Source organism: Cheilinus undulatus, linkage group 1 (genome assembly GCF_018320785.1).
Source record: "Cheilinus undulatus linkage group 1, ASM1832078v1, whole genome shotgun sequence".
NCBI classification, from domain to species: domain Eukaryota; kingdom Metazoa; phylum Chordata; class Actinopteri; order Labriformes; family Labridae; genus Cheilinus; species Cheilinus undulatus.
Genome location: NC_054865.1, coordinates 48,639,994 through 48,666,716, shown reverse-complemented (window position 1 = coordinate 48,666,716; position 26,723 = coordinate 48,639,994). Strand labels below are relative to the sequence as shown.

At 38.9% G+C, this 26,723-nt stretch overlaps 1 protein-coding gene across 2 annotated transcripts in view; it reads left to right on the top strand.

Annotated features, from left to right (window-relative positions):
* The window catches only part of prmt3 (protein arginine methyltransferase 3), an 83,298-nt gene that overhangs the window by 21,277 nt on the left and 35,298 nt on the right, over positions 1 to 26,723 (top strand). For both annotated transcript variants that reach the window (XM_041788524.1, XM_041788515.1), the window contains exons 11-12: positions 14,094 to 14,172; positions 25,222 to 25,409. In XM_041788524.1, the coding sequence (XP_041644458.1) occupies positions 14,094 to 14,172; positions 25,222 to 25,409 (267 nt within the window). The remainder of the gene's footprint in view (positions 1 to 14,093; positions 14,173 to 25,221; positions 25,410 to 26,723) is intronic.

The window sequence follows — 26,723 nt, the reverse complement described above, 5'->3', positions numbered from 1 at the left end:
ACTCATAAATGAACTGTTATGTGCTGTAAAGAGCACGCCACATCAACAGTAGTCTGTCCTTCACTTTGTGGATGAAGCTACATACCTAAAGTCAACAACAATGTCAATGATATGCAACATTTTCTTACTGTTCCTCTTCAATGACAATTTTATTTTAAAAGTTGTCCCACTGACCTGGACAGGGTCTTGTTCAGCACAAATTTGGCTACAGTTACCCAAACATTTTTTTTCATTCCCTATTCATTTAACACCATAGAAAAATAATTATGTAATCAACTAAAGAGTAATCTGATGAGCTGTGACTTAAGAAAACATATTGAAACCATATCCTGGGAAATATAAAAAAAATACAGCTGTCAAACAATTAGTGAAAAAAAAAAAAATCAATATTTCACTGAAATTATAGAGTTAATGTATGTGACTAATACAATTAATATATTTGACTTAAAAGGCAAAAGTCCCCTTTTTAGTCATGGTTTTAATTTTTTTTTTTTTTTTCAGAACATTATTCCTGTTTTTTTAGATAAATTGTTTGGCTTTTCATGCTTTTATGTAGAGAGGACTACAGTGGATTGGGTTGGAAATGTGTATGATAGAGTGGAGACGTGAGAAAGGAGGCATAGGCTGGACTAAAACCTGGCCGACCTGTGTACGTGGAGTGAAACCCAAACACTAGGCCATCTGCATCCCAGAACATCATTTTTGAGTCCAGATTAAAAGAGCTAATGCAGCAATTCTTACCATTTTGATTTTGTGCTGGCACCCCTTTTGCAAAATTTCTTAAATAAGTCTTACGGTACAATGGAATATAGAGAGAAAAATGAGCAAAAAACTTTTTTATATACTTCCATGATTTTAATTACAATTAACAGCCTCATATTAAATCATTTTTTTCCACTGTATATTTTGTAAATAATTGAATTTCTATCATTTCTGGCTTTCTTTCAACATTAATTACATTTAATGTCTTCAAATGTGGGTTTCTTATAATTAAAAGATTGGCATGGATAATATAAACCCCATTTTCCTCCTTTTTCCCTCCGAGTTTTTTGTGACCCCCTGGCACACCCTTGGGGGTCAGTACCCCACCTTGACAAACACTGATTTAAATGTGTGCTGAACTGTTACACCAGTGACTTGGAGCTAGGACACAGCTTCAAAGTGCGTATTCTGCCAAATACACTGTACTGTTTAGCAGTGGTATACATTAAAAAAATTGCAGGAGTGCATGTACAAAATGACTTACTGACATCCAATAATCCCAATGATCCCAATGATCCCTGGTCAATGTGACAACATTAACAGAAGTTAAGTTAAGTTGATTTCTCTGTGTAAGTAAGCCAGAAAAATAAATAAGCTCAAAGATTTTTTAAAGAAACGTCTTTGTTATGCTTTTATTTTGTAGTTTGCACTATCTTTAGCCTTACCCACAAAAAACACTGTTTTGAAAACAGCTTTAATTTTGAAGCAAAATAAGGGCTTTTTAGAAGATCAAAAGCTACATCATTAGATAACCATGGAAAAAAGAACTTGCTATGGACAAAAAATGTTGTGTTAATTTTGGGCCTTAACGTCATGATGATTAACGCTATAATCCTGACATCCACAACTAAAACACCAGTTAACTATATAAGTTTGTCTATCAGTCTGGCATGCTCACTCCATTTTCACAGCCAACATGGCTATTGAAGTTTTTATATTCCAAACAGCCGGTCCTTATCTCTAGAGCTTACTTTGGCTGGTTTTCTGATCTGCAAAAAAATCAGATAATTTTCCTCTTTCTTGATCTGAAGAGTTTAGGATTGATGAAAGAAAAAGGAGAAGGCTCAAAGGAAATAACTGAAAAAGGGTAACAGGAGTGAAATCTGACTGCCTTTCACCCTGTTACACTCCAGTTTGCCAGGGCAGAGAGAACAGTAACAGTCTGGTGATTCTGTTGTCACTGAACAGTGTAATTAATCTGAAATATGTATCATTAATAGGCCTACAAATCCATGCACGGTGGCTCTCCTTGGGCTTACTCTGACAAAAAAAGCAATATTTCCTAATGGAAAGTGTAAAATGAGAACTAGTGATTAAAATATGGTTCCCTGGCCTGGAAAGTAGTTTCTATTCAGTTTAAGGTGCATTGTGAAAAGGCTTAGCTCATTTAAAGGGATCAATTCTACAAAGCCATAGCAGCCCTGGTCACAAACTTCATGAATTTTGGAAAGTATTGGATGAAGTTGAAGGCTGGCCCCACACTAGACGATTTTTAAATCTTAAACAATTTTTAAAAAACGTGGGAGACCACAGACATGAGGACAGTTTCAAACGATTTTTCATCTTTAATCCTCTGAACGCACACACTAGACGACTCAGCCAGACTGTCAGAGCACTGGAGACCACACACCTGCCGACCTCCAGGTACTCTGGCTTCATCCCATAGCCCAACAGTTAGGTTAACTGGTGACTACTTTGCCTGTGGGTGTCATCATGGCTACACATTTGGAAATTTAAGAAATAACATATTTGATTGATTATTTGAAATAATAATTGGTTGATTTATTAATCAGTCAGTAAAATAATGGTTAGTTGCAGCCCTGGTCTATACAGGGAGCTCGTGTTTCCTCTGTTGGATGGATGGGAATAAAAATAGGTCTGAATTGAGTCATTTTATTGGATTGGGATGATTTTTTAAAAATTCAAGTGCAATTGTACTTTTAAATATAAGTTTAAAGCTTATATTTGAATTCCAAAATGTGTATCTTTATTTTTAATCCCAAAAGGGAAAATTGAGTTTGCTTAAAGTTTTGCTGGTAAAATAAAAGCAAGGAGTGTTTTGAGTCACTTCTTTCTCATTTTTTAAGAAGGAAAAATAATTTATTGAAATCATTAATCAACTTTGGTGTGAATAAGCCAACTCTTGCAGTTGGGTCTCTATCTTTATGACACTTACTGAAACTTGTCTGGAAGTTTAACCATCTATCACATTGCTTGACTTAATTATAGGAATGAATGGGAGACCGATATTAAAACCGACACTGAGAAAAATTTCTGTTACAGAATTGATTTTTCATGACTGGTTTAAACCCATGTAGGGATGTTTGATAGGACTATCTTAGATCAGTTATATCTTTGCAGCTCTGCACTCCCTCTTGCCTCCCCTGCTGCTTCCTGATGGAGTGGTGAGTTAGTTGCAGAAATTGAAACAGAAAATTAACGTTTTTTTTTCCTTGAAATAACCCTAAAATAGCTTTAGAGGCCCCACATGGTACTGATTCATGAGTTTCAAGATCATCAGGGTTCCAGAAATATTTCTGTGGACAATCTTCACAAAGTTTGAAAACTTTTTTACAATCTTAAGAGACTGCATCCCTATGATTCACTGGAAGTCAAACATGAAAGAGAGGTGACACTGCAGTCAGGGTAGAGATCTTATCCTGTTGTTTTAATAATTACAGTTGATAATTACTAACAAGCCTCTTCAACCCTCCACACAAGGTTTACCTATCAGGATAATGACATAAAGAGTGAAACTTTTAAATTCCTGAGTCTTTTTTACGCAGGCAGGCGGTGATGTCTGAAGTCCAGCCCTCACTCTGGAGCAGGCAGTAGACAGGGTAACTTTCAGCTGTTTGATAAACATTTTCCCTACCCTTTTATGAATAGAAATCAAGATTACCTATATGATTACCTATTTCTTTTTCTTTATATTAATGTTGTATAATTGAGAATCTTTTTCAAATATGTCTGCAAAATAACATAATTTTCAGAATCAAAGATGTCATTAACAACTGATGGTAGAGATGAATGCCTGAACAATCCAAAAGCATAGAATTAGTTGTTCCAAAGAAATAACCTTGTAAGTTTTAAGCTGAAATCATAAGTGACTCAGCTGTCAATTAAGGCTGTAATGAAGGCGAAAAAAGGGATTATATCAGTGAAGTCCAGCTGTCAGAGTTGTTGAACTGGGCCGACAGACACTGGTTACAGGGCTTATGGACAGAGATGAGTGATGGATGTGGTGGATCTGTGGCGGTGGTGATGGTAGAGGAGAAGGGGGCAAATGAGAGTCTGTCTGCCATGGCAGAGTTTGAGAGACTGCCTTCAGCAGCACCACTGTCATTTCATAACTCACAACATTGATCGGTTCTCTCTCAGCACACGGAAAAACAAACAGAGCGGATAAGAGGCCAGGGGGGCTGACGGAGGAGGAGGGGAGCTCAGTTTCCCAAAGGCTAAATAAAGATTGTCACTCTGAGATCCATCACAGGTGATGGGCCCTGAGCTTGACGGTGTTTAATGGACATACAAATGTGGGCATGAGAGAAATCTGACAGAAGAGTGTTGGTTCAACTAACTTTTGTTTATGTAATACTTGCCCTAATTACATTCTGTTTGCTATGGATACCAACACAATCATCAGTGAGTGAGATCAGTAGCTACAGGTATATGATCATATTTTATGTTTTGATATATCAGATATGGTTAATTTGTTTATCAAATAAGCTGGCGTCAAATTTACGAGTTGGTTAAACTAATTTTCTTTATTTTTTTAATAAACCAAGCCTTGAAACCCCAGTCTATAATGTTCTTTTAAACTGTAATGAACCTCCTGCCACTAGAAGCTACTGTAGCTTCAGTTGATGACTGCGGCATTCATGTCTGACCTGGCACTTCACCAGATGAAAATATGACAAGCTTAGCAGGTAGCATGTGGTAGGAACAGTGCATTACAACATGTTTTTTTAAGTAATAATTGGAAATAAAGTAGTATGTAGGCTTTCGAGGGTTGAACTCACGTATTTATACTCAACAGAAGCGAGAAGAGGCCTCATATCAAAGCACAATTTTAGTCTACAGAGAGGAACGAAGGCCGACTGTGCTAGCTGCTAATGTTAGCCATGCGCAACACAGTATCAGGCTCACAGCACGCCTACTAAAACAGTGACCCTGTGATGAATTTGACTGTTTTCTAAGTATTTTAATCTCTTTAGACTAGTTGGTTAAACTGAACTTAACATGGAGTTTAGCCAAATGGGGAATTGACGGCAAAGAACATCCCTAATAATGATCACAAACCCATGCTGAAGCAGCCTGGGAGAAGAGCAGCAGTATACAACCACTCACACAATTATTCCTTTACCCCCCCCGTAACTATTGCAAACTCATGCTGATGCAGGCCAGCAGAAGAGCGAAGACATCTTTCCCATCATGAATAGTTTTTAGTATAGTTTTTATTCTTTATTTACTCAAAGAAAACACCTTTACATGAACTTCTGAAGAGAGTCACCAGGGATCAATGGGGTTATTGGATGTCAGTGAGTCATTTTGTACATGCACTCCTGCACATTTCTGAATGTATATTAAACAGTGTAATTGGCAGAATAAGCACTATAAAGCTCCAAGTCACCGGTGTAACAATTCAGCACATATTTAAATCGATGTTTTTCAAAGTGGGGACTCTGACCCCCAAGGGTGCGCCAGGGGGTCGTAAAAAACTTGGAGGGAAAAAGGAGGAAAATGGAACCAAAATAGGAATAAAACCATAACATTTACATACAGATACATGGTCTAGTTCTAGGGTTAGGGTTAGTAACACTAATGCTATGCTAATGCTACATCAGAGATAATCACCACTCTGGAGGCAGCCATTTGAGTCCAACTAAACCCCACCCATAGCTACCGCCACATTCTCCTCAAGTGATGCTGGTCTGAATAGCTTGCTGTTAAGCACAAATGGTGTGGCCTGGAGCTTTTCAGTATGGATTTACCTGATGACAAAAGAGTCTGGCAAATCCATCTGCTTTACAAGGTTAGAAAGCAATATTTCCTGGCCCCTAAAAGTTGTCATTTACATCCACCACCTCACAACACAAACATTTCAACCCATAAAATGTCCTATTGTTTGATTGAATCAAATGTCAAATTATGGCATCATAGCTCCATAACAAACACACAGAGTATGAATCATTGTGTGTGGTGGGGCTGTGAAGTCACGTTAACAGCAGCTCTTCCTCTTTAGCCTCATTATCAGTGCTGGAGACTCAACTGCCTAGAAAGAGCGTGCTAGTCATCAGTCATCCTGTCCTTCATTCTGACTGACTGTCAGTCACACAAACAAACACAAACAGGCTAAAAGAGGCCTGTGTCCACACACAAACACACAGCGACTGTGCCACAGGTGTGTCCGTGTTTAATGAGGATTTATTGGCTGTGCTTACCTTCCAAAGACCTTCAGGAAGTAGTTTTTCATCCAACTGACTGTGACACAAAGTCTGCTGGAATTATCCCAACCGTTGATATCTGACCTGTTTTTGTGGTTTGATCCAGATAAATTGATGATGCAGCATAAGTTCAGTTTTGACAGAATATTGACATTAAGGTAAAGGCAGATCACAAAGGACTGGGTTTTCTTAAGTCACAGATACCCCAGTATTTGCAAAAAAACAAAAAAAAGTTTTTTTTCATGATATGTCACCTTTTAAATCCTTTGGGTTTCCATCATCCCTTGACTTATTTTAACACATATTTTATAATTTTATGCAACAAATCATGTTGTCCTCTGCTGGAGGTTGACGGTTTTTTATTCTGTCAAACATAATATAAAGGAAAACTGATGTCAAGGCAGAGATGAGTTTCTGTTTACTATTTCAGAAACACACTGACTACACAAACACTCAGGTCCATTTCCTTTCCTCACACTTACTGAAGCATAGACATACGGCCATATAGACAGCCATTTACTACAAGCAGGGAGGTATATAAAGACCCACAATGCAATTCTGTACAGTACCATACATTCACTGTATCTAAAAGCCAGTGTAGCATTTCTTTCATCTGGTCAGACATCAGAGGGGAAAAGAGAAACTGCTCACTGAGTTGAATAAATGCTACATGCAGAACATGAACCTGACAGCTGGATGTATCTGTCCTCATAAACTCAAAGCTATAACCCTGCACCGCTCAAACGACATGGTTTTGTAGAGAAAAATATCATTCTTTATTGTGATGAATTTAATAACAGCCTACAAATGCTTGAGCACGTACCTCCACAAAAACAAGTATATTAGGAGTTTTATGGTGCGCTGTATGTGTGGATTCAAAGCTGTTACTTTTTTATGCTGCAAAGGCACCCAGAGGCAAACATAGTCTTATGGTTATGCTGCTGACCTTCACTTTAAATAAGCCAGAGCAAAAAGGACCATGTAAGGGTGTCTTTTCTGAAATTCAAACAGTAAGTTTAAGTTTCGGGGATAGTATGTTAAAAATCCTCATCATTTGGGGCGCGGGTGGCTTGGGGCGCCCGACGTGCACAGCCTTTTACCGCATGCCCCCCCCCCCCCCGTCCTTTTTTGTCTGCTCACTGTCCTCCTTTACCAAATAAAGCCACAAAAAGGGACCAAAATAAATCTAAAAAAAATCCTCATCATTTTGAAGTTGTGCATGTGGAATCAAAAGACTAGACTTAAGTAGACATAGATTCAAGGCATTAATTAAACTATAGGAACTGAAAGTGTTTAAATCAATGTCAAATATGTGCTAAAATTTTTTTTTTTTTGGAAGAATACAACACCAAAGAGATCCATCCGTCAAATGCACACCAACACACATAGTAAAATTACTTGCATAATTAATAATTAACATATTATGCTTTTATATATGATAATATCCTCCAAAAAACACAGTGTAGCCTCATCATTGATTTCATAAGAGCAAGCCCCTCTAATAACCTTGTAGCTGTACAGCATATTACTCTGCAGTTACACTATCTTACCCCTCCATCTCTCATTTGCATTCCTTTAAATGGAAATAAGGCTGATACCAGAACCTACACTACACATGGAGCATTAACACACCAAACTCCATTACACCAACATGTGTGATATGTTTATGCTAATTTCTGTATTATCAGTCCATAGAGTAGGCTTGCTGATATAAAGGTGCTGCCTTGAGTATCCAGTGGAGCGTGGAAGTTACTGCCACAAACATCCATCCAGACGCATGCACACCATCTCCTTTATTTTGCCTCGGCCCTCCTGGGACTGGAAGTGATGATGATCTGCAGTAATTGAGGAAGACGTATGTAGAATGCAGAAAGAGAGAGGAGGTAGTGGAGGGCGGAGGAGAGTGTAAACTGCTGATGCAGATTTTGTAGCTAAACGCCTCCTGGTACCCACTACTGACAGCCTCTGAGTCTCCTGAGGGTTGTGTTACATTAAAATCTGTGCATTTTAATACAAAAGATCCCTTTTCCCCCCAGTCTGATTTATAAAACTTAGTAAAGTTAGAGATTTGCAGTTATCAAACATTTCTCCACTTCTATTAAGAAAATTTCACCTGTACAACATTTATGTAACATTAAGGGAAGTGGCATATAAAAGCTAAAATCCTTGACATAAGTAATACAGTTGTAAAAGAGTTTTTTTCTGTAATGGTGCACAAGTTGGTGTGTGTTTATGTGTGTAAGAGTGTGGCTACTCACTCAGGGCAATGTGTTTTATATGCTAATTTAGTTAATGTGTATAAGCTGCTCCATCCCATTCTCATTAGGATTTCATTAGTCCCTTTTATGGAAATGCACAGTGCCTATACTGCAGTGCATCTCCTCCACCAGCCGGGCAGCCTGGCAGCAAACAGAGCACCTCTGCCTGTTTTTGTCATTGAGAAAATAAAAAGGACCTGGAAAGTCAGTGATTCAGTTTATTTTTGAGATTTAATCTTTTTTTTTCCTTCAAAATAGATTAGTTAAAACAAAATCATGTATATGTTAGAGAAGGTTAAACAGCTGATGTCTTCTTTGTCGTTGTAGGTATTTCCATTATTTTTTTCACAACTACATCTTAGAGTTGTACAATCCATTGATGTATAGCAACCCATCAATTGCATGATTGATTATCCAATCAGATCTATAGAAATTCAAAACATCGATTTACAGCATCACCACTTAGCTATGCTTTTATTTTGAAATCCCCCCAGCATGCCTGAGAGTAGACCGTTTCCACCCAGAGCAGTGTTCTCAACACGCTAGCGGTAGCAGCAGCTGCTAAAAGTTTGCACCTGAAGGAACAAGGATATTCACTCCTCTCTTGATTGTGTGGACATATTTCAGACAGAGACAACATGGCAGGCCCCTCACCTTATTTTGCCAACTATGTCTGCATTTGTATCTGTATACAACCATCACATGCAATCGTTCACAGAGGTAATGGTGTCTAATTTTGACTACAGATTATCAGAGAGGGAAAAGTCTGTTGCTTCATGCCCCCTTTGATACACTGATTAAAGCCCAACGAAAGTATAAGCTGTCTGAGCTCAATGTGGTTCCCACGGGACAGCTGTCTTTTACTTTCTTGAAAACCTGTTTTCCATTTGACATCAAAGAGGGTTTCTTTGTAATCTTTCTTCTCCAAAAAAGCCAAATGTATTGACCACAGCTGATTCATAAAACCAATAAAAGGGTTTAACATCCCAATGTTATGTCACAGAATCCACAAGATTCAACAGCATTGTCAATAAGTTAAAGCATTATTGATTTTAAGGTTTTGAAAATGCAGAGCTTTGTTCTTGGAGCTTAGTTTTGACCCTCATCCCTACATAGAAATGAAACTATTGGTACAATTAAGAAGCTATTTCAGCTTTCATTTCACTCACATAAGATAGCTTTGAACACTTCTGAACTGAATGCATATCATCAAATTAACAAGTCAGTCATGTTGGGACTTGCATAAACCTTGTAGGAGGAGACTGTTTGGATGCCATTTGAGTGAAATTGTATTCAAAACTCATTGTCATGGAGCAACAAAAGGAAACTTTGATTTAGACCTTAAAGTAAAATCTTTACTTACCTGGCTTCAGCTGATCTATCATTTCACTTTTCTATAAAGCTACAGCTTCCAAAATGTATAGCTTTTTGTTAAAAGTTAGCTTTTGAAGTCTTTACTGAGATTCTTGATATTGCATTTGTTCTAGTTTTTAAGATGTCAAGACACTGGCCTCATGAGTGCCTTTTTATAATTAAAAGTCTAACTTTGTAACATAATACTTGCTTTATCACAAAGTGATGTGACTGAAACCCCACATTGACATCTAGATGTTTTTACTCTGTCAAAAACTGAACGCTATCAGAGCCCAGACTGCTGCATCATCTAGTTTTAATTAAACAGTGAAATAACCACCGAGTATCTACACTGATGCTTGTAGCTTTTACATCTATTAACTCTGCTGATAAATGCTCTCATATGTTCTTGTCGAGGCCAGGCATTGTGCCTTAAGAAAGTATACAGATGCATCTAAAGAAATTAGAATATTTCATTTTTCCTGTGCTCTAAAGGTGCAGTGTGTAATATTTAGCCTAGTAGCATTTAGCAAAACAAGCTTGGTTAAAAATGAAACATAACATTTATAAGTAGATTGATCTAAATTAGTGTTGACATCTGATAACACATTTTTTAAATTTATGTTTTAAATTAACTCAGAATAAGCCATTTATTTATACATAGGGAGGGTCCCCTCTAAGGACGCTGCCATCTTGGATTTTTGCATTTTGCCTGTTTCTGTGGCACCATAGAAGGAACCAAATAACAGTTAAGCATATATTGATTTTTAAACTTCACTGGTTCCCACAGTTATCACCAGAGAAATGTGCATCACACTCCAGAATTGACTGTTAGATGTTGACAGTCCCAATTTTACACACTGCACCTTTAATACAAGAAGTAAAACTTTAATAAATTCTAGATTCGTCATTAGAATGTGATATATTTCAAGACTTTATTGTTCTAATCTTGATGATTATGGCAAAAAAAAAAATCCACCATCTCAAAAAGCCTTCAGCTCATCTGGATTGTTGAGTCTTGGGTCTCTCATCTTCCTCTTGACATTTCCCCAGAGATTCTCTATGGGGTTCACTGGGGAAATGAGGAAAGGTATTTTATTTTATTTCATTTATTTATTTAACCAGGAAAAAGAACCTCATTGAGATTAAAAATCCCTTTTTTCAAGAGTTTCCTGGCCAAGATAGGCAGCAGCACAGGCAAAGTTACAATCAAACAATGATAGTCATACAAATAAAATGTAAAACACCAGTACATTGACAGAGCCATAAACACAGGTTTAGCCCCATGGACTGGACCATTGTCATGATACTCGATCTAACTACTAGCGTTAGGATTGGATTAATATTTGATTTCAGGATTGGATTGGTGCATCCTTGTTCAAGTCCATCCAATGGCTAACTTCATGCATACCTTTCCAAACTCTTCCTGATTTCCTTCTCTATCCACTGTCTTTAAAAGGCAAAATGATGTAAAAATAAATGTTTCATGCAGAAACTATTAAAGAGGAGAACAAGATACATTTTGCCTTACAGCAGCAACTTGACATTGGTTGCATGCTCCTGCAGATTTTCATGCAGCGTTTCAAGTGTTCTTGTGTCTTGTGTATGGTACTTAACATTGCAGATGTATAAATTAGGGGGGTGTGGTTCATGCAGCTGGGAGGATGTGAAAAACAGTGGGGGGGGGCAATAATCCTGGAGCATTGTTGACCATAAAGTAAGGTGTGACTCTGCTTGCAGGCATCTCTCCCTCTCTCATATCCTCTTTCCTTCAAGTGAAGCAGTGTCCCGTGAAATTGGGATCTAAATTACGATGCCGGTGTTCTCTGTGTGAGGGTTTTAAAAACGACCTGCTCTGCTGCTAAGGACATCGGCTGGACCGCAGCAGTCAGCAGCAGGCGATCCGTGGGTCTGACTTTGGTTCGAGACCAGTCCACCCTCGATAAATGGAGACTTTGTCCTGTTATCTCCTCACAGAGGATGAGTTGGTTATATCAGCTTCATCGCTGTCATCATTATCAGCTCAGGACCATGACAAAGATGGTGATGATTTTGGAGTTGGAGTTATAAATCAGAGCTGTTTCCCCTGTTTGTTTGCTGCCTGCTCTTCTCTCCTATTTCCAATAAAAGGTTGTCTTTATTTGAATAATAAGGCGCTTATCTCTGTGCATTACTATTCTGCTGGCCACTGCATTCTCTCTATATCACCCGGTGTCACTCCTCTCCTCCCCTACACCTTCTCTTCATCATACACTCGTCCTTTCATTCAGTCTTTATCTTCACTTCTGGCCCTCACCTCTCCTTGTCCCTCCTTTCCCACACCAAAGAGACAGTATATATATTGGACTCTAAACCATAACTGAGAGCATTTTATGGTCTTATTTTTCCCCTCAAACCGACGAGTTCATGTTGTAAAGTTTCTTCAACGGCTTTTCTGTCAAAACTGGAAAGTAAGGAAAAGTCCAGCCTTGTTTTATTTATTCAGCTTTTGTGACTCAGGTTTTTAGAATGAAATGGTTTTTGACAAACTTTTCTTTTATTATTTTTCCTCTTAGATTAAACTATTCTATAATTATCATTCCTCCACTACAGCAGCAGCCAGGGCCAGAGGCCTTACTTGTTTTCTGGTCTTCTCCATCTGAACCTTTCTTGTGAACGTGATATCTCAATAATGCTTTGATGAAGTTTCTTCAAACTTTGCACAAACCTATCTGTCTTTAAAAGAAACTGATTAGATTTCAAAGGTAGGGGCTATGAGGCCTTATGCGCATCTCTTTCTTGTGAAGTTATCTGAAGATTGTTGAGAGGGAATTTCTTCAAACTTTGCTCAAATGTCCACTCTAAATCAAGTATTAACTGATAAGATTTTTCAGGACAAAGGTCAAGGCCATTTGGCCTCATGCTCATTCCTTGTAAATGCAATATCTGAAGAATGTTTTTAGAAATTTGATCAAAACTTTGCACCAATGTCTGCTCTGCCTCAAGGGTAAACTGTTTCTATCTTGAAGGTCTCTGGGCCTCATGTACTTCCCTTGCTTGTGAATATATCATCTCAAGAACTTTGTGAGGAAATTCTTCAAACTTCAGTCAGATATCTGCTCTAACACAAGGATAAAGGGACAAAATCTCAAGGGCATGGCAGAATGTCATTTCAAGACATTCTGCCATGCCCTCTGGGCTTTATGCCAGAGTGGCTAGATGGAAGCCTATCCTCAGTACAAAACGTGAAAGCTCGCTAGGTGAGAATTTAGCACAAGTGGACTCCAATCAAGGTGTACAAACATCTCAGCAAAGATCAAGAGAAATGAGAGCCACCTGTCACTTGAGTTAAATTTCAGGTCTTCTTGCAAGTATCTTAATACTCATGTCAATGTTATATTTCAGTTTGTTTTTTTTTTAATCAATTTGCAAAAAAAAAACAAAAAAAACAAAACTGTTTTCACTTTGTCATGACGAGGTACTGGGAACGAGAATAAAATGATTTTTTAAAATTGTAACATCAGGCTGTAACATGAGAAAAATGAAATAAAGTTAAGGAGGTTTGAATACTTTCTGAATGTTTCTGTTAAAATAGTCTACTGTGATTGTGAACTGATGTTTTGACCCTCAAACAGAAAAATGAAAAGCCCTGCAGGCCGTTTTAGTCCCATTAGGACCTCGTCAGTGCCGTCACCTCTCTGATAGGTCATCACTTACAGTAACACCTTCAGGTACAGACAGGTTTTGCTCCACCCCCCTGTCCCAGATGGTGATGAGCCCTCCCATATGTTTGAGCCCGCCCAAATGTTGTGTGCAGAAATACCATATTGAAAAGGCCAGTAATGCAACTCAGGCTTATCTGATTGGTTGTTCTGCTGGTTGGAGGGGCAGGAGGTAGAAAAAGCCATTTGTCAGCAGTATCTGCCACTCAGGACGAAGCCAACACGATGTGGACAAAACTCAATTTCAGCATTAATGGAATAATACCACGGTTAATGTGCCGTCTACTGGAGCAGAACACGAGGTTATCCCAGGGTCAAACCTTTGGATGCTGTGAGGGAAACCACGTGGGCACGTCTCACAGTCACGCCTAATTCAGATTCCCACCGTTGTGATGTTAAATTAAGAAATAATTGAATTTTCCAACGGTTCTGTAGTCTGCTCCTTACAAGCCTTTATTACCTGCCCTGAAGTGTCAAAGAAACCAGAAGATGCTGCTTTTGTCCTTGGTTCCTTTGCTCAGTAAACTTTCTCCAGAGGTGAAGGAGTGACAATGTGTTTCCTCTCTCTGCAGGGTTACTTCTTGCTGTTTGAGTCCATGTTGGACTCAGTCCTGTATGCCAGAGACCTCTACTTGGCTGACACAGGCTCAGGTAGGTCTCTCCTAATTAATGAAGTCTATGCAAAAACTGCACCAGAATTAATTGCTCTTGAAGCATTTCTCTGCATTTCCTCATAATAGCTTTTCCTTTCGGGTGAATACCTTATTTAAAGAATGTCTCATAACTGCCAAAAATGTTTACTAAAAAAAGTAATAATCAATGACCTCCGCATATTTGAAAAGCCCACAGATTGAACAGAAGTTACGGTGGGTAGGGTGGGGTTGTATAAGGGTGTGTGGCTTTGCTTCATTTGCATTATAGGGGTATAGACAACCTGACCTGATTTCCACCATTGTTAAACCCAAGGGCAACCATCTTTTTGTGTGTAGTAATCCATTTTACCTTGATGGCTCTCCAAAATGCTGACCAGCCTGCACTATTTGAGTACATTGCTTGCTTTCATGTCACAGCGATATTTCAAAGGTGTTTAGTCGTTCAGCCCGTCTCCCAACTATGCTGACTAAAGTTTGAAGCCAGCAAAATTACATTGGATATCTTGCACCATTCTCCAAACCCAGTGGCAATGATTTGCCATCATCATCTCATAGATCAGTCGTCCTCAACTTGTCAGTCATTAGGACCCAACACCACCTCCTCATGAGAAACTGTGACCCAAAGTTTGAAAATTTGCTACCACTAAAATTGGGGCTGCACGGCAGCGCAGGGGTTAGCGCTGTTGCCTCACAGCAATAAGGTCCCTGGTTCGCTTCCCGGTCAGGGCCGGAGTTTGCATGTTCTCCCCGTGTACGCGTGGTTTCTCTCTGGGTACTCTGGCTTTCTCCCACCACCAAAAAAAACATGCTTGTTAGGTTAATTGGTAACTCTAAAATCGGCCGGTGGTAGGTGCGATTGTGAGCGTGCCTGGTTGTCTGTCTCCAGTGTCAACCCTGCGATTGACTGGTGACCAGTCTAAGGTGTACTCTGCCTCTCGCCCAATGACAACTGGGATAGGCTCCAGCCCCCCAGCGACCCTGAATGGGATAAGCAGTATAGAAAATGGATGGACCACTAAAATTTATGTAATGGAAAATTTTATAGTTCAGACTCTAAAGAGAACTAAATATGGTGGCAGCATAAATAAAACATATATGCAAAAAACATCGTGGCAGAAAGGCATAGATACATACATTTTATTTCACTCAATTTATCTGAGACAGCAGGGAAATTTGGTAATTTCCCAAGAAATTTCATCATTTTGGGGGGAAAAACAGCTTTGTTATTCAGGGAAAGGAGGTTGCGTGTCCATTTCCAGCAGCTGCACTCCCTGTGTTTTAAGATACTGTGAAAGTGACGAGAGAACTCATGTGAATGATGTAGGCCTAATTTTTCATAAATGAAGGTGTCTATAAAGATTCAAATGATAGCACTACGCTATGGCACAGTGTTGTAGTCTTCTCTAAAGTCAGGCTGTGACATGTACAGCCAACAGTAAGGCCATCTATGGTAATTTATGCTTTAATTAGCTTTAATTCTTCTTTTTGGAGACCAGAAATATTCACATAATTGTAGTGGATGTCCATTTTGTACCCTTTATCAGAGTGAAGCCTTTGTAATCATGCAGCAACCCATAAATATTTATAGCCTACTTTGTCTGATTTAAAGCACATGAAACCTTATTTCACTTAATCAGATCCCAACTGGTAATACTTCCTTTTTAACAACAACGCAACTTGAGAGAGAGAGGAAAAGAGAACACTTGTGCATAGGGCTGACATCTTTCACTCTGTTGGTCAGATGGTTGGTCAATCCATTGCTCTCATCCGACCAAGATTCCAGTTTCTCAGTTGGTTCTGTGTGTGAGAACGAAATGGCAGAGCGTGCAGCTGACTGACTGAGACATGCACAGCAGGAGAGAGAGGTGCATTGCAACACTGGGCCATACTGGCAGAGAGCCACACAAATTGATACAACTGAAGCTTTAAGTAACTTGGAAACAACATATCTGAAACTCATCATAAAGATGCAGGAGTTTGTAACAACACTGCAACCAAGGCTTCACATTAACATGTGTGGCTTGTAACTTGTGGCTCCTAACATGTAGATCTCTGTAATCCCAGTAAAGCCAGCAGTTATATATCTGTTACAGGAACAATATCAGGACTTTTTTTTAATTCTGAAATGTAAAAATGAAGTAATTGACTAAATCAACATTTTTTTAGTTGGGTTGAGTACAGACAAAAACGGAAATCTTTAAATGCTGAAAATCCAGACCCTAGTATACAGATTCAATATTTGATATGGAATTAGTGCAGTAAGAGATTTACTACAAACTCTTTCATTTGGTATAGAAATTACAATGGACCCATTCTGCCTCTGTGAACACTAAAAAGACAGCAAGGAGGCTAAATTAAGGTTTACCCCAGCATCCTCACAACATGCTGCTGTTTAATTATCGACTGATAGCGATTCAGTGTCAGACCTGCCGCTTTAGACCGCCTAATAAGAAAACCAGAGCTTCACATGAAGCACAGCAATCTACATTTGGGACGATTTCAGCAAAAAAAGGGAATACTTCTAGCTCTGTGATGCAAAACAGTTATGCTTTTGATGAGATTCTTGTGTTTTTTAACACCTTGAAATATATTTGGTTAATCAGGGCTGATTCCCCTGGTTCTGAACAGTATGACTGGGGCAGCATGGTGTGAAACTGAGGTCAGATTGATGCTGAATTTCATCCATCAGCAGGGACAAAGTGCTCATGCTGGCCCCCTGTGGTTAATACATGGAACACATCTGGAAATGATTGGAGCAGCTGTCATGTATTTCCCACTGGGGGTGTCAAATTGTTCACATCAGTACAGGCAGCAAATATTTCCTATATAAAATCTTTAAGTCAAATAAAAATGCTTAAGGCAAAAATATGGAGGAATACTGTTGATTTTAAAGTATTAGTCAAAATAATAGGACTGTACTGAATCAGCTTTTTACTCATGAAAAGATGATGTACTTTAGGGATTTGCCTTTGTGTTTGTGTGCGCTAGAAGCGTGTCTGTTCTCGTGTCAGTCCCTGGGGTCATCCCATCTCTTCTCTCTGGCCAGATTTAATGACTTGTGCCAAATGCGACCCAACTAAGGAACGGTTCCACCACACTGCCTTTAGTGGCTCCTTGGGATACCAGGGAGAGGTCACACACACAGAGACACACTGATGGACAACCAGCATGGCTGAACCTATAGAGACGGATGTGTTGTTGAGGGAGATTGGACAGGCGAAGGTTTGACCTGAGTGAGGCAGAAAGTGACAGGTCAAAGGACGCCGTATGTCTCATCATGAGCCTTTAACCCTGATGCTTTCAACACAGGATGCTCCCACTGGATCTCTCTTTTAGATCAGAAATGTGTTCAAACGAAGAAAGCCAAAATGCTGAAAACATCCTCACCTGATTGTTATAATTGTGTGCTGTTTTGTCCTCGTAGCAGCACTGTATTTACTGCCACAGCAAGATGGCCATGATTGTACAGTAGCATCTTCCTGCTCTCACAGTGATGGCAAATAAGGACTCAAAAGAATGGATGTCTCATTTCACTTAAAAAACTAACAAACTCACAGAAAGCCCAGTGGTGTTAGAGATGACATTATTGCTCCTCTGCCTTAAAACTCGGCAAAAACCAAATAGTTTTATTGGCCAGCTGTGTGGTCGAGAGGAATGAAATTTTGAAAAAAATCGACCCCAGCTCAGAAAAATATCAGTCGCAATATTGCACGGCAAAATTACATTGCTGGTGTTGCTCTCCCTTGTCTCTCGTCGTCTGTTCTATCAAATGAAGACAACACGCCCAAAATGTAATTTTAAAAATGAAACAGTTATTTTACATGAAATCATGCATTATGTGTTTTCTTTTTACCCTGGTAGCAATTCCCTGGGTAGATTACCCTGAAATTTAACTGAAATTATAAGGTTGTTCCGATCCCAACACCAGTGTCGGAAATACTTCTGCTATATATGCAGGTATTGGTATTGGCGAGTACACGAGTCTATGCACTGATGCAATGCTGTTGGTTTAGCTTTATATTTTGCTTCATTTAGCCATGCTAAATGTTGGTGCTATAAACCGGAAATCAATTCTTCTACACTGCCAAGCTACTGTTTTTATCGAGTGAAGAAGAACCAAAGGACCCACTGCAGCAGTGAAGAATGATGGCTGCTTGACAGTTTTTCTCTGAATGTGATCGTTAAAAGGCCTTCCAGACCGGTGATGTCGTACAAGACAAGAGGTGACAGAGTTTCTAAAGTTAAATAACTTTTGATCCATAAATTGTTGCCCCTTATTTGTTTTTCCTCCTGAAGCTAGATGCTGTGTTTTCCCATTGATGCTATTGATGCCTTTGAATCCCGTGCGGCAGCATTTTCAACAAGCCTGGAACTTGTGTGACTTTTTGGGACTTTAATGATTAAATCCACACCAATAAACCTGATATTGAACGTCTTTTTATCCATTTTAATCAAATTATGATCATTTATTACTGCTAGCTGGATTGCAAACTGCCATATTGTTACTCTCTGTGTGTGTCTGTCAGCCAATAGCAAGCTGTTCTGTAATCATATTGTGCTGCCCAAAATAGCAGAAAGTAGAGAGAGAGTTCAATGCACTTGATGATTTATACAAGTGTATATATTAAGTACACATCTGTATACAACAATTGGTAAATATGTGAGTTGTAAGTTTTATATTGTATTTGGAAAAGTGCAATAAAGTTTGTATTAAAAAAAAGAGAGATGCAGAGATGCAGCCCCCTGTTTTATTATTTTAATATTTAGCAGCAAAACTCAATAATCAGCAGGAAAACAACTTTTGAGCCATGTTCTGAGTCAAATGTAGGTCTAAATAATTTGCTAGTCTGAACAGTCAGTCCAGAAAGTTCGCACTGGTATCAGATCAGTACTTGTCTCGGCTGATACCCAACACCTTGGTATCAGAATCGCATCAAGAAGGAAAAAGTGGTATCAGAGCATCCCTATGAAATTGTCAGGGTTACATATAGAGGGGTTAAAAATCCATCATGTTGCAATTAGAAAAGACAGTCTCTCTGCCTTATTCAGCTTGTCTGTCCAAAGCACAGTAAAGAGATCATTTTCATGTGTCAGCACTTTGAGTAGAGGCCCCTCAGTGCTGTTTTTGTTCAGACGTAAACATTCCTGAGGCAGTATGTGTGTGCAAATCTGTGGAACCAGTACTTCAACATCCCAGCAACAGAAAACCACGAGCAGAAGTACCAATCTTTACTTTTAAATGTATTGGCTGTTGATCCTTATACTTTTAGTAATTCGTAAACTTTTTTTTCTAGTGATTTTCAGATGTGGAGTGCATGTGCACATGGCTGCTGAGTTATAATTCAGCCCTGCAGCAGTGCTGCTCTATGTGTGTTTAAGCTACATTAGCAGAGTTACCGCGGCTCCCTCATTCTCCCCACTACATTAACCTCCCCTTCATCCTTAAATGTGTCCCCGCTTGCCTGGCACAGTCCAGTGTCCAGGGAAAAGGGATCTTTTTTGTCACATGCCCCCTCCCATGCAGACCTTCCTTCTTTTCACAGCCAGCCAATGGGGGGAGACGGAGGGTGCAAGTGAAGAGTGGGGGGTTTGACAAACGGGCTGCGAGCAGCGAGTCGAGAAGGACGCAGATGTCAAAGCCATGAATCTGGGGACGCCCATGTACCCCCCTTCGTCTTTCTCCCTTTCCATCCACATCACAGCACCCTCCGCTTCCTCCACCTATCCGTCTCTCAGTCTCCATTTCTTTCCAGTTTGTCTCTCAGACGGGCCCGTCCCAGTTCTGCCCAATCAGCAGCTTTCTCCCTTCCTCTCACCTGGCCTTCATAATTACTCACTCAGTTCAGTAATCAGTGTAAAATGAAGTGACAAATCAGCGGTGTATGTGTGTGCAGTCATTAGGTATGGTGACACTTGCAGGGTCAGGAGCAGGCTTCAGCTAATAATGAGAGGCCATGAGCTGCCCATCACTGAGCTGTCACCATCCATTCACATATTTTATGGCCCCATGTGTCGAAGGTTTTGTGACTGAGCACTAACACACATGCCAGGAAAAATAAGTAAAAGATCCAAAGGCTTCTATTTTTAAAACAGAAAAAAGGCTCTTAAAAGTTTTAGTTTGCTCACTCTAAGGAAAGGTTGAATTTCACAAATACAACCCAATAGTTAATACCTATTCTCCATAATCCTTCTTTTCCACCATTTCTTCCTAATTTAAGGCACTTTAAATTATATTTTGGAAGATGCTACATTATCGGATATTTAAATGTCCTGGTATTACCTTAATAGGCATCAATGCATTTATAGAAACTTCTGATACCATTACTGTATTTTTGGACAGGTTCTTCTTGGTAAACAGGGGTAAATACAACTAAGGGCGCATTCACACCAGAGCTGTTTGGTCCGCTTTAAACGAACTCTGGTCCGTTTCTCCGGATAGTCCGGTTCTTTTGGAGTGGTGTGAAAGCTCACACGAACTCTGGTGCGGACCAAACAAGTGGACTCTGGTCCACTTGAAAACAGGGGGTCTCGGTCCGCTTCCAAATGAACCCTGGTGCAGTTTGTTAGAGGTGTGAAAACAAAGCGGACTAACTTGTGAACCAAAGGCAAGAATTGGCATAAAGTATAATGATTTACGGATTTATATGTGATGTAATACACTCAAATACATATTGGTACCTCGCTTGCTGTCTGTGTAGCCATGGCAACACGTCGTAGTCTGTGCTGATTTATTCGTCTCACGTAAAGGACGACATGCTGGACAGCTCACCACCTTGCTGGCTGCTCATAATGCCGCAATGCAAGAGCAGAAACCACAAGACAGTGTAAATTCTGTTGTTTTAGTGGAAGAAAAGACCGGTGGAAGGAGTTTCGTCTTCTTCTACGGCTTTTTTTCTTCTTGGTTGCTGTTTGTTCGTGGCGACAGCGCTCCTAGCGCGCAGAGGTTGTTGGTGTTTAGACGGTTTGGTCCATTTGACCAAGAGAGCAGTGTGAATGCTAACCAAACCAAAGGAAAGTGCAACAATGTTGCCTTTTATGTTCCAAAATGGACCGAGTCCCCGGGACTATCAGGTGTGAAAAAGACCTAACTGTAAAACAAATACAGATTGATTTTTCATTATTAGATGCTAATACATCAAAAGGATCAAGCTCAACTATAATGTCAGAGGACACATATCTGCTTGTTGCAGTCATTAGATGATGTTTTAAAGGAAGCTTTATGGGGGATCCAGACTTGCCATTATAATGACTGATATGTCTGTTAAATGCCTAATTTGATTGTCCAGTGCTGCTAAGTGTATTTTATACAATTAAAGATTAAATACACACCAGTAACTCTGATATTGAATATCTTTTCATCCATTTATAATACATTTTTTCAATTGTCCCTGCTGCTAGCGACTAATGCTGTTCAGAATATTGTCTGTCTGTATCCCATAATGCATTGTGACTGGGCTGTGACAACCAATGGCAGGCTGGCAACTGGATGAAAGAGCCAGGATGACTCATAATAGAAAGAAAGAGACACAGAGAGACTGTGATGTGTTCCTTTGTGTCACTGCAGACAGGAACTGCTGTGAATAAAGACTAAAATTTCCAAAGGTCCAAGTTCTTTTTTTGTAAATATTGTGAATATTTTGAAGACTTTTTGTCACAGAATGATTTTTTTTTTCTACTTTTTTTGTCTGCAACAGAAGGGAGAACAGGTTTGTGCTAAAAAAAAAATAAAACATCTTAGTCATTAACATTTATAAAGATCTTTGGCTTTTGACTTCCATGAAGTTTTTTTTTTTTTTTTTTTTTTCGTTTTGTCTTTCTAGTCCCACAACTTTTTTTAAAATTCAGGTGACATTACAACAGCACACATATTTTTAAAGCCCAGGTTGTCCTGATCAAAATGATGTTTAGAGCTTGGCTGTGCACCATAGGGTTGATGTTTTACACCTTTTTTAAGACAAAAAGTCCAGGTGAGACAAAGCATAGAGCTCAGAGGGTTAAAGGGATACCATATTGCTACCCAACTCGAAAATGCGACTTGACCGGTTTTCAACCAGCTGTGCATCAATGGGTAATGGGTAAATGATGTGTAAAGTATCTAGGGCTGGGTATTACTAAGAACCTCACGATTCAATTTGATTTTGATTCTTTAGGTTGCGATTCAATTCGATATCAATTTGATATTGATTTAAATGCTTTGATGTTGATTCAGTAAGAAGTAGAAATACACAAATGACCTATTGACAATTTTTGATAATTATTTTCATGCCCATGTGAACATATGTGGTAGGTCACCTCACATTTTTTAGCAATAAAACATCTGAAAATAAAAATTTGCACAATAATAACTTATTTGTGCATAAGGAGTAAAAAAAAGTAAAAAAAAACATGCCAGTTCTGTATAAACACTGAAAAAGTAAAGTACATGTAAACTTTAATAATATTTCTTTCCTCTTGGAAATTGTGTTAAACCTCAGATAACATGGTTATGGTTGATTGTTGTTTGGTTGAGTGCGGCCTCCGTCCATACAATGCAAATCACACACACAGTGACCCCCACTGGCCAGGAGGTGAATTGATTCAGAGGATTTGCTGAATCGATATTGAATTGAGGGGGGGAATATTGTGATGAATCGATTAATCGATATTTTTACCCACCCCTTAAATTATCAGTGTCTCACTGCCTTCTCTTTAAACCATAAGGAGAACTCCCATTTCACGAAGCCCCCACTGAAAACTCCACCAGGCAGAGAGTATCAGATTTCTGTATACGTCTGTTAAACTACAACCTATCCTTCTGCATTTTCTCTGTGCCGGCCTGTTGCCGGCCTATACACTGTCTACTAAGGGTTGAGTCTTGAGAAGGGCAGCGCCACATCAGCACACACTGAGATCACCTGCCAGTTAACAGTTAACTTTGCAGATTTCCCCTCAGCTCCTCCATCATGAACATCTTAAATGGAAACAGGTTCTTATGTTAGTAATAGTTGCATTAACATGCGTGTAAAATAATAAGTTTGCTGTGTCCTCATGAGTGTGATACAAGTCTAGCCCCGGCCTTAGGCCTCTGTGTGGGCTAATGTTACTTCACAGTAGGGTTACCGATGGCTTCAAGCATCTCAGCTTTATCTTAATCACCAAGCATATTAAGCATACAAAAGAATCTATTCAGATGTGAAAAGACAATGAGAAGACACATTAAGGCTCACGTTTAATGCTCATTTTAAGTCATGAATAATGTTCATTCAACAGACAGTGTTATGTAATATGAAGAGCCACAGTGATCACTGTTTATACTCCAATTTTAATGCTCTAAAAGATGAATTCAGGACCACACTTTTCCAAGAATTCTTCATTTGAGCTGGTGTTTTTTTTTTGTGTAGCATCCAAAAAAATCAAAAGTTCATGTTATTAAACCACAACTAAGGTGATTTCTAACAGCAGTATTTGTCTGAGATGAGGAAAGCTTTTCAACCATGAAATCATTTGTGTGAATATTTTGTCTAGTGGCAAAAGTTTAAAGATGATTGAAATGACAATGGTTTCCATTTTTTAGTTTAATCCTTCTCAAGTAGGAAAGATTTTTAAGGACAGAATTCCATCATTTTTAATTGTTTACCTCCTCAATCTTTACAACAACCACTGTGTAGTTATCTCTGTGGACAGAAAGTAAGAGAAAGCTCAATCAACATTATTAACTGTGCTCTTTGTCCTCATTTAGCATGGGTACCTGAGGTAATAAAGAGGATAATGAACAATGGGATAGTGGTACTTTATTTTGTTTTTGTGACTGCTTGAAGAAGAAAATGAGGTGGTGATTTTTTTATCTCCCGCTGTAATGAAATTCTGTGCCGCAGAGAAAGTTGACTCATTTAACTTTGATTGCCAGTGAAGAGGCTCAAAATGACGCTTTTAAGGTTGGTATTATTAAAAAGTAGAACAACTCACTGCCAGGACTGTTAGATTGAAAATCAAATGGTCTTTTTTTCTTTATTTCAAACCCTCAGGAGGCAAGGAGCACATTTCCGGACAGGTTGTGTACTTTTCTCAAATATTTTACTTTCAAACTGTTACAATTAAGCTACAAGTTTTTCTCTGACTAAGTATAATTTGGAGATTAGATGTATTACTTCTAGCTATTTGAGACAGAACTGGATATCCAATACCAGGATAGGACCGGCCCATCCTTGGTTACTCAATATCAGTGTTTTAAAAAACAGTCAATCCCTGCAACCAGGTTCAAGATAATGTTGAAAGTCTTAACTGAAATTTTGAACTTTTATGCCATCCCTCATGTCACTTTGAGATCTCCAATGATTTCCAGTGGTCAGCTGTCTTCTTCTCATCCTTTCATTTTGCAAAGTGTAAAAGTATGAAAGTAGGACAAAGTGGTCATCAGGCCACATTTTGTGCACATGTGATGGATTCAGTCATTAAAACATCCTTGTGAAATTGATGCCAACCTCCACACCCACAAGATGTTGAGGCGTTCTCTGATTAAATTTGCTGCATGGTTCTCAAGCCATTAAATTAGTTGATATTCTGCTCTGAGAGAGAAATTTTATGGGGCACATATTCCCACACCCTTTCCTTTAGTTATGATTAATGATGTTTTGTTAAGAGCCAGATAAATCCCTGTAGTGATGCACCCACTGATGGCCAGGCGGCCCTACAATAGCAGAGCAATGAAACTGAATGTCGAGATGCAGTGACCCCAAAAAATAGGTGGGCTGATGCATTTATGTGACGCCTTTGTTTCTTTTGAATTAGTAGTTCATCTTTAAGAGGTTAAGACAATAATAAAAACAACAATAATAAAAGTCATTTTATGGTGCAATTTGAGAGTAGAGCCTTTCGCATTCCTATACTGTTCCTTGAAGTACAAATCTTAGGCTTTGGGAATTCTGGGAAGATTAGAAATGATCTTGTCTAAAAGCAGCACTGTTTTTTTGAAAAGGCCTAAAGTTAGATATTTCTGGTCTTTAAGTAAGGACTGGTTAGAAGAATTCTAAACGAATCAATGAACCTTCTTTTTTTTTGTTCTCCTCAGTCTATCCTGACCTCTGTAACATCAGCCTGGCAGCAGTCGGAGACACACAGAAGCACCAAGAGCACATTGCATTCTGGGATGATGTTTATGGCTTCAACATGTCGTGCATGAAGAAAGCTGTAGTGCCTGAGGCAGGGGTAGAAGTGGTGAATGCGGACACACTCATCTCTGAGCCTACAGTCATACAGGTAAACAGACTGAAAGGTTATGTACTGCTGCTACAATTTGGTGTTTTGGCTGCAATTACCAGTACTGATCACCAAGAGTGAGACTGGTCAATAAGATAATATTTAATGTTTTGATATATACGCTGGTTTAGCAGTTGATCAGTCCACTTAGCTTTGTAGTGTACTGGGGCATCTTATAGGTGGCAGTATAACCTGATTAAAGGAGCATATTCAGTCAACAACATGCTTTTACTTCCTCTGTTCAACAGAGCAGAACAAAAACCTCCCAAGGAGCAATGCATCAAGTAGCTTAAGAAAATTGTTAATATGTCTTGTTTCTTTAGGCCTCAAACATCAAATACACCAAAGACCAAACAAGAGTCAATGGCAGAATAAACTGTTTGGCATTGGCAGAGATTTGTCAAATTTTTCATGGGTGCAACCAACATACTCAGCTCTGCTGCTCATCCCACAATGCATGTTCCTTACAAATGTGGCACCATTTTAAAGGGAATTAAACAGGCTTTCCAACAGTATAAGACTTATTATGGAGAAGCATTGAAACATTTAAGAAATAATCTACAAAACACAAATGTCCTTGCTTTTTGTGCTAGGTTTATTTCATATATAATACAAAAATAGTTAAATAGTAATACTTGGTAATGCCTTTATTGTAATGCAATGTAATTTGAATTTGGCCATTACAATAAAGGCTTTTTAAGTATTTCCTTCCTCATTTTTACTATTTAACCATTAAAATGTTAGTTTATAATTAACCTTTTTTATCTAATCATCCATTCTAACGTTCACTTAGATGTTTAAATAATCTGACAATACCAAAACACTCTCATAGCACTTTATAGCAACTGATAAATCATGATATATTTCATGTTTAAGTGGTTAATCTGACTGCATATTTTATCAAGTTGAGTAATATTATTAGTCATAGCTTGTTATCCAGTTAGCAGTTAGGTCAGCTAGCAGGCTGTGATATCGTCTCTCCTAAATCTAATGCAATTTTTTGTTTCCTTAAAGGAGAAAATATTACCGATATCATACATTTCCACAGGGATGAATGGACTTCCTGTTGACTTAACCATACATATGTGGAAACAGTTGCTTGACTTGAACCCCATAGAATTTGAAGAAGGCGATTCCAGCATGCACAACCAAAAGTATTACTGAACTGGAGGCCATTGCACATGAGGAATGGGCTAAGATTCCTCAGGACTGTTACCATAAGCTGGTGTCTGACTATGAATCTTGTTTGCAGCAGGTCACTGAAACAAAAGGGTGCTCTAATAAGCACTAAAAATGCTTTTCATGAAGGGGTTG